Below are 14,664 nucleotides of genomic sequence, written 5' to 3'. Positions count from 1 at the left end.
GCCTGCGGAAAAAGAATTATTATTTTAATAGCCAAGAAAAAGATGTTAGCGTGGTACATTTTGTCCTTTTATATTATTGTCCTTTTCGGTGTCCTTCCTTTTCTGACTCCTCCACTCACGTGGGAGATGAGAGGATTGTATGAAAACATTGCCCACTTATCATATCTTTCTATTTTATCAACTATACCCAACCATCCACGAATAATAGAGTGCACTAAAAATGATGCTTTAAAATAATTATTAATGTGTTAACATTCATTTAAAAAGAAAAAAGAGAAAAAGACACAACAGGATAGTAAATGAAATTTACTATCATATCATTAATGATAGTACTAATTAGTATCCCCTCATTTACCCCAACCATCCAATGTCATCAATTTTAGTTTGGTTGGATTCTCTATTTTCCATTTCATAAACAAATCTTATCAAATACTATCAAGTTAGAAGCCTCACAATTCTATCATGGTATTAGATTTTAGATGAAGCTTTTGTTTCAAATGGAGTACATATTTAGGCCTCTTTTTAACAAAGAGATTAAAAGTTATTTTTTATTTTTTAACCTCTTTTGAATCACATCACTTTTTTAAAAAGAAATTTTAAAAATTAATTTTAACTTACTTCTTAAAATAATCCTTAGGTACATAATTATCCCTAATGGTGGTCATATCAAGTTTTTAGATTTAAAAAAAATTTACAACTCCTTAATTAGGAATAGATGATTTGTCATATTAATTCAGTTCATATCAAAATTATCTCAATATTAATCTAATTTATTTATTTTTCATGCTACCATATTGTTTTATTTATTTTTCATGTCATTATATTGTTTTTCATGTTACCACTTTCAATTAAAAATACTAAGTGTTGGCATGTGGAAAATTTTCACACTCACCCCAATTAATTTTAATTTTTATCGCATTGATAGGCTAAAAAAATTAACTATATTAATTCAAGATCCAAATTTATCAAAACAACAAAATGGTAATAATAAGAGAATAAAATCTCACTGTGTTAATTCAAGATCCAAACTCCATTGAATAACATAGAACAAAGAATGATTTCACAGTTTCACAATTCAAATCAATTAATTAATTAATTTTTTTTTTTGAAAAAAAATTGAACATAATTTTCTTGGACTACCATGTGTGGGCTGTGATGTACAACGGGACCCAAATTTCAAGCCCAAACATCAGTTGGAGATAATTATGGGCTCAATCCAGTTAAGTCTTGTCCTAAGCAAAGCCCAATTAGGGTTAAACTTTGATGATTGACTTGGGCCTCTCCCACACTACTTACCAAATGGCCGTAGCAAAGAGCGAATCGGGGAGAGAGAGAGAGAGAGGGAGAGATGCAGAAGAGAGATCAGAGCAAGCAAGGCGGAGCTTCGGGTGGCTCCGCCACTCCGGCGCCGAAGAGAGGCCGTCCCTTCGGCAGCGGAAGCAGCAACGCCGCCGCAGCCGCAGCAGCTGCAGCTGCGGCCGCAGCGGCGGCGGACATGGCCGCGCCTTCAACTCTTCTCGGCCCCTCTCTCCAAGTTCACTCCAACTTCGCTGGTCAGTCCAAAACCCTAGCTTTTATCACTTCAAATATGTGAAATTAGGGATCTAAATATATATAACTTCTGTTCGATTGGTGAAACGAACAATGTGTTTTGTGAAACCATCATTTGGAAACATGGAATCCATGGATTGATTTGGAATTGGAATTGAACATATGGTGATCTTCTACAACAATTACAAAGCATGAATTCTGTGTGCGGCCTAACACAATTTTGGAGTAGTCAGCAGCATAGTCAATAGCACTGTCTGTTGGGATTTGAATTGTGGCCCAGATTTTGATTTGAGTTGTTAGTTTTAAGTTTCTCGTTATGAAGTTCTTGCAAGAGAAGATTTTAACACTTAATGCGGAATCACACACATTGAAATCTAAATGATTACCTTTTACTTTACCAAAAAAAAAAAAAAAAAAACCCAAGGCCTTGTGTGATTAACAGGATTAATAGTAAAAGGATTAGTAATCCCATGAATTAGTGTAGAATTAATTATTCAATTAAATTAGTGAGCTAACCATTTATTATGTATTCATTTTGTTTTTTTTCTTTCATACTTGAAATTATGATCCTTGGATCCAATATCCGCCATATATGTAATCCGGTTAATAAAATTTGCAATCAAACATGGGAATGGTTAATCCCAATCCTATGCTATAATCCTTGTAATCAAACATGCCCTAAATGCGAAATCATTGAATGGTTATAAAAAATTGCCTAAAACATTTGGTAACAAGCCATGTATTCGTTGAATTTGAAACAAGCTAGCTAGCATTAGTTAAGAAATGAGGTATGGACATGGGAAACGCGAATGATACGACACAACTACTCCTACCCAAAAAATCCTAAAAGAGGTAGATATGGGCTTTGTGGGCTATCGGAAATTTATTTATTTAAAAAAAGGTTCAGATATGGGCATAGTAAAGATAGGGGAAAGATCTAAATGCAAATTCTTAATATATATATATATATATATAACCATAGTTGCTAAATTGATTGGTAATCAATATACTAATTGTGAACCGCAGTGTTTTAAAAGGCTCTAGGCGCACCGAGGTAATAAGGTCTCCTATAGCCTAAGCGCAAGGCGAGAGGCGAGGCAAGGCGAGGCACGCGCCTCACCAAAGCGAAGCGCAAGTAGTAGAACAAAAGCAAAATTATAAAATAGGCAAACTTTTTAACATAACAAATATATACAGAAATTCAAAATCACAACAATTTCCGATAATCTTTAAACATAACATATAATATTCTAAAAACTAGAAATATAATATCCAACAAAAGATATAAAGCATAACATTCAATCTTTTATCACTTTCTGCTCTCTTTTGACTATGTTTGGTCATTTTATATTGAAGAGTTTTAAATCCCTGTGAGTATGCCTACAAAAAAAGCACTTAATCAACAATTGGAGTAGAAAAATAGGTAAAGCCCATGATGCCCACGCCTCGCTCCTCAAAAAAAAGCCCTCGCCTCAACTCTTAAGCTACGCCTTGCGTATTGCGTATTGCGCCTTGCCTCAACCTGTTCGAAGCACAAGGCTATGCCTCATAGGGCCGCCTATGCGCACCATTTAATACACTGAACCGAAATTCTCTTTTTTGAACCATAAAGCTAATTGTGAATCATAAGATTCAGAACACTTTAAAATAGATAGGAAAACACATATACATGTAAAAATTTAAAGTATACTGTAAAAGTTAATGATTAGACATATATTAATGCAAAACCTGTTTTGAATGATGACCTCATGGTCTAGTAACTCAAGCGCTTGCCTCCATGTCAAGAGATGCGAGTTTGAGTCCTGCCATAAGTAATTTGTAGGTTTGTATTACATATGTGTTACTGGTGGTGTGCATTGATTCACTTGAAAGATACAAATTTCAAGGCACTTCTTATAAGAAATTAAAAGATTCAAAGTTCAACTTGAAATGCATTTAACAAAATTTGCATCATAATTCATAAATTCATCACACACACTTAAACTAATCTATCGTTTCTTTTAAACCTTAATTTATTGACTTTATACTCTACACCGTACACCAAAACCATGGTCTCATATAAGATCACTAGATCAGTTCTTTCCCTTTTTCATAGCAATCTTTTCAACAAAGAAAGTTCCCAAATTTAAAACTTGAATAAGTTAACAATTCAATTTATATAAGTTAAGTTACTCAACTGCTAAATTCAAAGGGGTCAAAGTATCCAAATCACCAATGTTTTCAAGGCTATCAATGAACAATACCTCCAAAAGATTCCTTTTGAAGTAGAAACAGATGGCTAAAGCTAAATTTGAATATGAAAGCATTGTAGAGAGAGAAGAAATTCTGTCTATTGAAAATTTGAAAGTTGGGAGTTGAGAGCACAAAGTGTCCAAGACAATGAAAAAAGGAAAGAGAGGAGAAGAATGGAGTAGAATAATTTTGAAATCCTTTAAAGACTTTGAGACACCATTTTTAACCAAAATTGAAAAAAGGGGTTCCAAAATTGAAAAAGAACCATTCAATAGGATTGATGGTGAATGATATCTATCAATTTGGTCAATTCATCAATTGATCCATTGATCATCTATTCACCCAACTAATTTGTATGAATTATGGTTGAATTGACTCAAATCATAAGATTTGAATCTCGTATTGTATGAGTTTGACGACTTTGTATATATCTGTTATTTTAATCTAAAATAACAATTCCACTTTGGGCAATTTAGTTGTGGTTATTGAACTTCTGTAACTATGCCTTATGCTCATCAAGAAAAAGTACTCTTCTAATAGCTAATTGAGGTATCTGTTAGGCACTAGGTGGTTTGTCATTTGAGTTGCTTTGTCATTGCTTGGCAAGCTTGAAGATATGAGAGGTGTTCACACCATAATATGGTGGATTGTCTCACACCGAATCATGACCGAATTGGTGGTAATATAAAACCTTCCCGCAGGAAGAAACAATCTGGGAATTAGTTTGGTTTGAATTTGAAATACAAAGACACAATGCTTTGAAGCATTGTGACTCTTGGATAAGGAATGGCTGTAACCATTGCTTAAGAGACCCCATGTAAACATTATAAATACATGGCCATCACAATGGTTTAGTCATCTGAAAATTTTCTCCTTTTATTCTAGTTTCTGGATTGCATTTTCTTGTGTGATAAATACCCTCACGGGATCACCGATCACTTGGCCATCGTTAGTTAATCTTTCAGTGGTATCAGAGCTTGGATTACACATTATCGCAGATGTCGAAATACAGTCCGGAAGAACAAAAATTTTCCGAACTCTTTTTACCAAAAATTCAGAAAATTATTGACCGTCAATCTTCGGCATTGGTTAATTTCGTTTGTTTATTTAATCATCACCAACGTGTTGTATTCCCAGAGAACTATCCAAAGAAAATAACCATTGGTGATGTTATTGTTTCGCTAAAAGTGAGGCCAAATTATACCGTTGGAAGCAATTTTATGAAATATTTTTCGGTTCAAATTATGTCTCCAAATTAGTATCATCTTGTTTGTCTCATAATTTTGATCACAACGGTGAAATTCGTTGTGAAAAAGGGCAAAAATTTGATCCACAAAGTTCGAATTTCAATGTTTGGTCGCTGACTCCCGTCATCGGAGAAGACGACCTGTGCAATACCGTTGTAGATTCTATTTTGAATAATCAATCCATTGGATCAAATTCAAAAATAAATAGAAAAGGCCCAAAAATTAGAGTGACAACCAGAAAGTCCATACCTTTGGGCTTAAAATTAAAAGGAAATTTTTTGGGCCAACCCAGCAGTCGGCCCAAATTAGCTAGGTGGAGCCTAGCAGCCCAAAGCCATAGAGACAGCCTAGCCCAGTGACACAACCAAGCAGTCCAAACGCTTTTCGCCCAGATTCGCGCGTCGACCTAGCACCCAGTGCTCCACCCCCGGACTCGCGTCCGTTTGCTCCTCGCGACCTGTGCCTGCCTAATCCGCACGCTACCCCGCGTGTCTCACCGGTTCGGTCCCAGGCAGTTTAACCCGGTTCACCCACAGTCTTGAACCGGCAGCAGCATGGTTTAAGGGATTTTTTGGCCCGTTCTCGCTCATTTCAAAGCCGTTTTTAGTCATTCAAAAGTCAAAATCTCCAAAATTCTTTTAAATTTTTTTCTGTGGGTAATTGTACTACATTTCCAGAAGGAAAAATTCGTGGAGAAGGCTATCCAAGGGTGTTGCCTAGTAAAACATCCAAAGGAAAAATATTTAATAAGTACCGTTGTGTCCCTTGGACTCATAACTATTTTTACAATACTCATAAGCAAAGTATTGGGTTCAATAGGCCATTGGGTTTTCATCATTCTTCTTACCCAAGGCGAGACGACCAATTTTTTGCTTATCACAAGGGCCGACTCAACAACTACAAGGCTTATCCTTATTAAGACTTGTTGTTGACTTGTTTTTTTTTTTTGTATTTAATTTAGGCCTAGTTTGGGAAGACTAAATAAGTGCACTTTTTGACTTTTTTTGTATTATGTGTAGAAAAAGTAGAGAGGAGATGTTGATTGATGTGACCCAAAAAAGATAAAAAGATGAAATAAGTGCACTTTTTTCTTTGTAGCCAAACTTGGCCTTACTTATCTGTTTATTTTAATTTGTAATATCCACATTCGAATTTTTATTTTCGCACATTTTGTTTTGTTTGGTTTTTTTTATTTTTTTAAGTATGGCTATTAAAAATGCCATGGATTCTTCAAGAATTGAGATGCTTAACAGAAATAATTTCTGAGCATGGAAATGCCACATTTCTTATCTTCTTACACATGAAAAAACATTGCACATTTTATCCACTTATAAACCAAATGATGATTCCAATTGGTTTCAAAATAAATGAATAGAAGATGATGCAATTGCAATGGCAAAGGCAACTATGTTACATGTTATGTTACATTACATGTTAATCAAATGGAATTAATTGCTAAAGAATTATCCAACACTGATCACTATTTGTCGAACAAGATGCAAGTAACTACCATACTTAATAGTCTTCCATTGTCTTGGGATCATGTTGTCACATCTCTAACTCATAGCGAACAAGAGACTTCAATGGTAACATTGCCTGTACTCTTAGTTTTAGAAGAAGAAAGAATGAAGCGAAGGCGTAAAGAAGGTTTGTCTTCTAACTTCTTGATTGTACAATCTTTACTACAACCACAACATAATTCCCACACACCATTCAACAAGAAAAAAACTACTTCTTTAAATGGAAGAAGGGGTTCCAGAAAGGATGGAAAAAGCAGGAAGGATGGCAAAAACAACATCACAAGCATCAAGTTGGCCCATGTTACAAGTGCAGTCAAAGAGGTCATATCAAAACCACTTGTCCTCAGAATAAGCAGAAAAATGATCATAATCCCATTGCGATAACCGTTTCTGAAGCAATGGTGCTAGAACCTTCATCCAATTCATGGTGGATTGATTCTGCTGCAACTAGGCATATTGTGCAAAATAAAGACATGTTCGTAGAGTTTACTGAAAAGAAGATTGATGAACAGAGAATCTACATGGGCAACAACTCCTATAGTGATGTTTTAGGCATCGGCAACTATCAATTCTTTATTAATGGAACTTTCATTGTGCTTCATGATGTGCTTTATGTACCCAACATTCTTCGAAATTTAATTTCAGTTCCGGTGTTAACCCAAAAGGGTTTTGAGATTAGTTTTAGGTTTAACACAGTATTGATTAAGAAATGAAGTGTATTAGTGAAAGGTGTAAGAGTGAATGACATGTACTCTCTTCCTATTGATAATAATAAAGTATTTGTTTATGATTATTTGCATGTTTCTACTAGTAATAGTTCTTATTTGTGGCGTTTAAGGTTAGGTCACATTAATAAAAATAAAATGTCTCGAATGTTTAAAAGTGGTTTATTGCCTAAAGTATGTTCTGATGATTTTGATATATGTGAATCATGTATCAAAGGCAAAATGACTAGCAAGCTATTTTTCAAACATTGGAAATCATCGGAATTACTTGAAATAATTCATTCGGACATTTGTGGCCCTTTAAGAGCTAAAACTCATTGAGGCATGAAATACGTTATTATTTTCACTGATGATTATTCAAGATATAGATATATCTACCTTCTTAAACATAAATCAAAGGCAATTGAAAAGTTTAAAGAATATAAATTAGAGGTAAAAAAACAACTTAGTCGGTCTATTAAACACTTGAATAATGATAGAGGTGATGAATATGAAGTTATGGATTCTTTCTGCAAGGACAATGGCATAAAACATTTGTTTACAATGCCATACACACCACAACAAAATGGAGTCGCAGAAAGACGAAATCGTACTTTAATGGAAATGACAAGGTCTATGATGGCTCATGCTGATCTTCTTATTCATTTTTAGGGGGAAGCTTTGTCCACTGTTGCGTACATATTAAATAGAGTCAAAACAAAAGCCAAACCTCTAACTCCTTATGAATGCTGGCATGGTACTATATCTAATGTTCAAAATCTCAAAGTTTGGGGATGCAAAGCACATGTACTTATTCCCAAACCTTTAAGGGATAAATTGGGAAGTAAAACTTGGGAATGCAAGTTTATTGGCTATGTTGAAAATGGGAGTGATTATCGTTTTTACCATCCCAAACGTGGATTAATCGAAAGTAGAGATACTATTTTTTTTGAATCCATTGATCTTGTTACTCCTATTGAACAAATTGAATTGCTCTCTGAAGTATCTTTGGATTCTTCTCTTCCTTCTTTGTCACACGATCCACAAATTCTCCCAAAACCATCTAATAGTCGGAGGAAACGCAAATTACATGACGTCGTTTTACCTGCTTCGAATCCTGAGATAAGTGGGAGTAAGAGAGCAAGACGTCCATCTACGTTTTTGAAAGATCATTATGTTTTTCAAGTTGAAGAACTTAATAACTTAGAAGATGATCCTACTAGTTATATTGAAGCAATGAGTAGTAGTGATGCTACACAATGGCTTGAGGCAATGAATGAAGAACTTGACTCGATCAAGAAAAATGATATTTGGGAATTAACCGATCTCCCGAATGGAAGAAAAGCCATTGGTTGCAAATGGATTCTTACAAAGAAATTGAAAGTAGATGGAAGTTTGGAGAAATATAAGGCCAGGTTAGTAGCCAAAGGATTCACTCAACAACTTGGAATAGACTTCGTAGATACACATTCTCCTGTTGCAAAATTTGCCTCAATAAGGGTTCTAATGGCGGTAGTAGTCAGGATGGATTTGGAATTGCATCAATTAGATGTTAAAACAACTTTTCTCAATGGAGAATTAAAAGAGGAAATTTATATGATGCAACTTGATGGTTTCCAAATCCAAGACAACGAGGATAAAGTCTACAAGTTGAAGAAATCTCTGTATGGACTTAAACAATCTTCAAGACAATGGTACTTAAAATTCCACCAAGCCATTTTAGAAGTAGGCTATGTTGTGAGTCCATTAGATCATTGTGTTTATATCTGGAAAAATGATGACAAGTTAGCAATATTGTCTTTATACGTGGATGACATATTATTAGCAAGAAATTATCCAGATATGATTATAAAAACCAAGGTAGTGTTTGGTAGAGTTTTAGAATTATGATTTGAGAATAGAGTTGTATTTTGAGTTTGCGAATTTTGGAATTATTGAATGTGGAAAATTTGTTTGGTTATGAGTTTTGAAAAGAGTTTAAAATTAAGTTTGAATTTAGTGATGTAACATATGATATTTGATACAAAAACTTACAACTCATAACTAAACACACAACCCAAAATTCTATTCAAAACTCATAAAAAATTTCACAAATATTTTTTTTTGTAATATAAAAATAACAGGTAGAAAAAAAAAAAAAAAAACCCGAACACTGTTCTGGTCCGGTCAACCGGCCGGATGACCGGTTAGTCCAAATTTTCCCGCCATGGAAAGAGTTTTCAAAAGTGAGTGTGGAATTAACTTTTGAAAACGCTAAACAAACACCACACTCAAAAGTGATTGTGGAACTATATTTTGAAAGCTCCACCAAACGGAGCCCAAGATTTTCTTGGTATCTAGATTTGAAATGAAAGACATGGGTCTTGCAATCTATGTTCTAGGAATTAGAATTTCAAGAGATAGAAATTCAAAATTATTATATTTAGATCAAGAGAAATATCTAGGCAAGGTGCTCAAAAGATTTAATATGGATAAACTGTAATTCTTTAAGCACGTCTATTTGTAAGGGACAAAGTCTTAGTAAAAATATGAGTCCTTAAACTAAGTTTGACGTTGAGGAAATGAGAAATGTCTCATATGCTTAGGCAGTAGGCAGCCTAATGTATGCTATGACAAGCATGAGACTTGATATCTGTCATGCAGTTGGATTGGTAAGTAGGTTTCAATCCAATCCAGGTAAGGAACATTGGTAAGCAATCAAAAGAATATTCAGATATTTAAAAGGCACTAAAAATTTGAAGTTATGTTTTGGTTTGTGTGATCTAGACATAAAAGGATACACTGACGCAGATTTTACAAGAGATGTAGATGATAGAAAATCTACTAGTGGTCATGTGTTCTTGTTTGGTGGAACATCCATTTCTTGGTTAAGTAAGAAACAAAGTTGTGGTGCAAAGTACACTATGGAAGCTAAATACATAGCCTGCAGCACAGCTGTTAGTACTACGGTCTAAATAAAACGATTTGTTGATAGTTTACAATTAGGTATGCCTGTCGGACCGGTCAATATGTTTTGTGACAATCAGTCTGCCATCTCATTAATAAAAAGTGGAGCGAATAGCTCTAAGGAAAAACATATTGATGTAAGTTACCACTATATTCAGGATATAGTGGAGAGAGGTGAAGTTAAAGTCGACTTTATACCCTCAGAAGAGATGGTGGCCGACCCTATGACCAAAGGGTTGTCTCTGGAAAAATTCAGAGAACGTGTAGGTAATATGGGATTGAAAAATGCCTAGCTAAGTGGTTTAGCTACTTATATAAGAGCATAGTCGGATGATTCTAGGGACGCCTAGATAACCGATGTTTTGCGACTCTATCTTGCGTATAAAACATGTGTTTGGTCAGGTAATAAGATAGAGGACCTGACAAGGTACGGACATCATAGTTAGCATGAGATGTAAAGTCCATGATATGCAACACACTGACTAGATGATGTTGCCTGCTTGATCACAAAAAGTCGTTGATAAGGTGTGTTAAGGAAAACCTTTAGGAATGGGCCTTAGAGGAAGTACTTAATAATAATTTCGGTGCCGGTCGACACATGAGGAATGTGTGCGGTTGAAGTCGTCAATGGTGATTGGGTATGGACTATAAACCCAGGACTGAAAATTCATGCCGTTCATTTGAAAGATAGTGAATTGAAGTCATCTAGAGTGTGTTGTTAGTGGGAGAACACATTCGTACGGATGCGGTCAGTTTGATGGCAAAAACGTGCGTACGTATGGCCAAGTCACAATCAGACGTCGATCTATGAGGTAAATTCATAGATGAAAGTTGGCATGAGGCAAAATGTTGGTACCAATGTAAACATGCCCAACTCAGGTTTTAGCATCAATATTATAGTGTGATCAAGTGGGAGATGAAGGTATGAGAGGTGTTCACACCATAATATGGTGGATTGTCTCACACCGAATCATGACCTAATTGGTGGTAATATAAAACCTTCCCGCAGGAAGAAACAATCTGGGAATTAGTTTGGTTTGAATTTGAGATACAAAGACACAATGCTTTGAAGTCAATGGCTGTAACCATCGCTTAAGAGACACAATGAAAACACTATAAATACATGGCCACCACAATGGTTTAGTCATCTAAAATTTTTCTCCTTTTATTCTAGTATCCGGATTGTATTTTCTTGTGTGATAAATACCCTCATGGGATCACCGATCACTTGGCCATTGTTAGTTAATCTTTCAAAGCTTTATATGCTTAAGCCTAATGCAAGTGATAGGTGATCCTGCTTGTAAGCTAATGCCTGCATGATGTTTTAGTAACTCCAGCGTGATATTTCTATTTACAATGATCGGTAGATGGTTGAGGCAATTTTTGACACCCATTTTTTTCTTGTTGCGTCTCTGTAATCCAGATCAAAATAACAAAAGGATAGTTCTGGCTCTTCAAAGTGGATTAAAGAGTGAGCTGACATGGGCATTGAATGCTCTCACCAATCTTTCATTCAAAGAAAAGGATGAAGTGCGGAGAGATGCAACCCCTCTTGCAAAAATACCTGGGCTGCTCGATGCTCTTCTCCAAGTTGTATGTGTAAATTTTTCTATGAGCTTTTGGAGCTTATTTAAGGTTTTATTGCAACATAGAATTCCTTACAGTTTGTATTAGTATAATACTATTTACAATTGGAACAGATAGACGATTGGCGTGATATAGCCCTACCGAGGGGGCTTGTAAAGAGGACACCGCGGGTGAGATTGTTAGGCGCAAACTCTCTTGTGACAGGGTTTGGGAATGAAAACAAGCCTTTAAGGTCCAATGATGTCGTTCCTAATCCGAGGTAGGTTTGATATGATTATTTACTCATTTTTAGTAAATTTTGAAGTTTCTTCTGCATAAGATTTGCAATATGGAGTTGGAACCTGAATTTGGGATGACCTTCTGATGGCAGCATGGGACCTGGTTCTTCCATTATAGAGGCATCTGTGCAGAAGAGTACTACCAAAACTCATCCTTCAGAGTGGTGGTTTAAAGAAGATGGCCTGTTTAACCTGGATGATGAAGGACGTGCAGAGAAGCAACAATGTGCTGTTGCTGCTTCAAATATTATCCGCAACTTCTCTTTCATGGCAGAAAATGAAGTCATAATGGCCCAGCATCGTCATTGCTTGGAAACAGTCTTTCAGTGCATTGAAGATCATATTGCAGGTGACAACTTTAGCCATAATTACTCAAAACTGTTTTGTTTTCCTTCATTGATGCCTCAATTGGCCTTCATCGTAGGACATTTCGTATCTTGTAATTTTTTTTTCTCTTACCAACGAATCATAAGTATTTCTTTCAATTTTGTATACACGATGTTTGTGTGTGTTGAATATATTGGAATATTTGAACTAATTCAGTAAATTGGGTAATTTCTTAAAGAGATCTTCTCTCCTGCCACACTACAAATGTGATGCAGCCCAGTTGATGTGAGAGCTATGAGAAGATGATAAATTGATTACTATTATGAAGTAGTTAGTCTTGTTAGTATAAATTGGGTATTGCATCACTTTTTCTATTTATCTTAAATTTTCCATTCCCTGAACATGTTATGTATGAACCAAGACTGCACTGCATGAAAAAGCAGGAAAATGAAAGACCACATTCCAAATCAACTGGATTCTGAATGAAAGAGGTTCACTGACTTTGTAATCATCTAAGGGAATTTCTGACTTCCTTTAGTGTGATTTTGACATATTCCATGATGTTTATAAGATATGGATGATTTTTGTAAAATAGTTTGACATACTGGAATGAATGGTACATTACATTGTATTTTCCTAGATTGTAAGTGCTTATTTACTTGTATTTTCCTTGAATGCAAGTGCTTGAAAAATAATCGCAATATTTGCAGAGGATGAGGAACTTGTCACAAATGCCCTCGAGACAGTTGTGAATTTGGCACCACTACTGGATCTTCGAATCTTTAGTTCATCAAAGCCTTCATTCATCAAAATTACGTAAGAATTGACTTCTTATTTTTCTTTACATCATGCAACTATGATTTCCAATTTCAGAATTGCTTGTTCCAAAAATAGAAGGAAAAGAACCCCCCTTAGTCAATAATTTTCTCACTGGTTTTTGTCAAACCAGGGAGAAACATGCAGTCCAAGCCATCATGGGAATGCTGAAATCTTCTGTCAAAGCCTGGAATTTTGGAGCTGCAGAGTTAATTGGCCGTTTGATAATAAATCCTGATAATGAACCTTTCATTCTTCCTTTTGGCCCACAGGTTTGATATTACTCTTCATACAATCCCTCTTAAATAAAAATGAAGTTTAGTTTATATTATGAGCATTTAGTACTCTGAGGTTTCGATGGACTTTGCAGATTTACAAGCGTTTGGTTGATATTTTGAGCTTACCAGCTGTCGATGCACAAGCAGCCGCTGTTGGTGCACTTTATAACCTTGCAGAAGTTAACATGGACTGCCGTTTGAAGCTTGCTAGTGAGCGATGGTGAGTTTTTGTTTTTGTTACTTAAAATGTATTTCGCGAGACCTACAATACAAAATATTGGGTTTGTTTGGTTTGGTTTTCTAAAATTGTTTTCTGATTCTTGTTTTTTGTATTTTTTTGTCTTTGGTAAACTTTTTTCATATTGTAGTTCTCTGAGTGCAACACTATTCTGAATTTCAGGGCAGTTGATCGACTGCTGAAAGTGATTAAGACACATTCAGTGCCAGAAGTTTGCCGGAAAGCAGCAATAATATTGGAGAGCCTTGTCGCAGAACCACAGAACCGAGCCCTGCTTCTAGCTTATGAGAATGCCTTTGCAGAGATACTTCTATCAGATGGAAAATATTCCGACACATTTGCCAGGATATTGTACGAATTAACCTCTCGACCAAGCAACAAAGTGGCAACCACACGTGGTGTATGGGGCATGTAACTGAAACCCTATCTTATCTGATTTATTTTATGTTTTTTATTTATTAAATTTGTGATTTTTGCTCTTGCTATGCATATTTGAATCTTGTTAGGGTCTTTAGTTGACATGTATGTGTAAATATTATGTATTCCTGTCAGTTTAAGTGCACTCCGCAGTGACAGTGCATGATACAATGCTAACAAATTGGCCTGTGAAATGACAAAAAAAAAAAAAAAAAAGTTCATTAGAACTCTGTTTGCTAAATCATACTTTGCTGCCCTGTTCGAGTCTATGGAAGTGTCTTAAGATTCTTGAACCTAGACTTTGGTACAAATTTCCTGTCAGTTTCAACCTTTTTTTTGGTTTTAAAAAAACTTTGCGAGCAACATACTAGTTTGATTGATTAGTAGAAACCTCATGGATCATAGATTTGCAATTACAGAAACTAAAGTAGGTTTTAATACCTTTGTTTTGTTTTGCTTTTTTTTTTTTTTTTAATAATAAGATTTTCTGTGATGTATGGTATTTGAGTTTTGAGTTTTTGTT

General features: G+C 35.3%; 1 protein-coding gene across 1 annotated transcript; it reads left to right on the top strand.

Moving 5' to 3' along the window:
• The first annotated feature begins 1,269 nt into the window (after positions 1–1,269).
• On the top strand, positions 1,270–14,382 carry LOC114323342 (armadillo repeat-containing protein LFR). The gene is made up of 8 exons (XM_028270914.2): positions 1,270–1,553; positions 11,624–11,793; positions 11,901–12,046; positions 12,158–12,414; positions 13,103–13,208; positions 13,342–13,480; positions 13,579–13,706; positions 13,887–14,382. Exons 1-8 carry the CDS (start codon positions 1,349–1,351, stop codon positions 14,137–14,139), a joined length of 1,404 nt encoding a protein of 467 aa, XP_028126715.1. The 5' UTR covers positions 1,270–1,348; the 3' UTR covers positions 14,140–14,382.
• The last annotated feature ends 282 nt before the right edge of the window (positions 14,383–14,664 follow it).

The sequence above is a fragment of the Camellia sinensis genome, chromosome 6, assembly GCF_055761805.1.
Source record: "Camellia sinensis isolate YWXY chromosome 6, ASM5576180v1, whole genome shotgun sequence".
Classification (NCBI taxonomy): domain Eukaryota; kingdom Viridiplantae; phylum Streptophyta; class Magnoliopsida; order Ericales; family Theaceae; genus Camellia; species Camellia sinensis.
The sequence above is the reverse complement of the archived record's forward strand: the minus strand, read 5'-3'. Positions and strand labels throughout refer to the sequence as shown.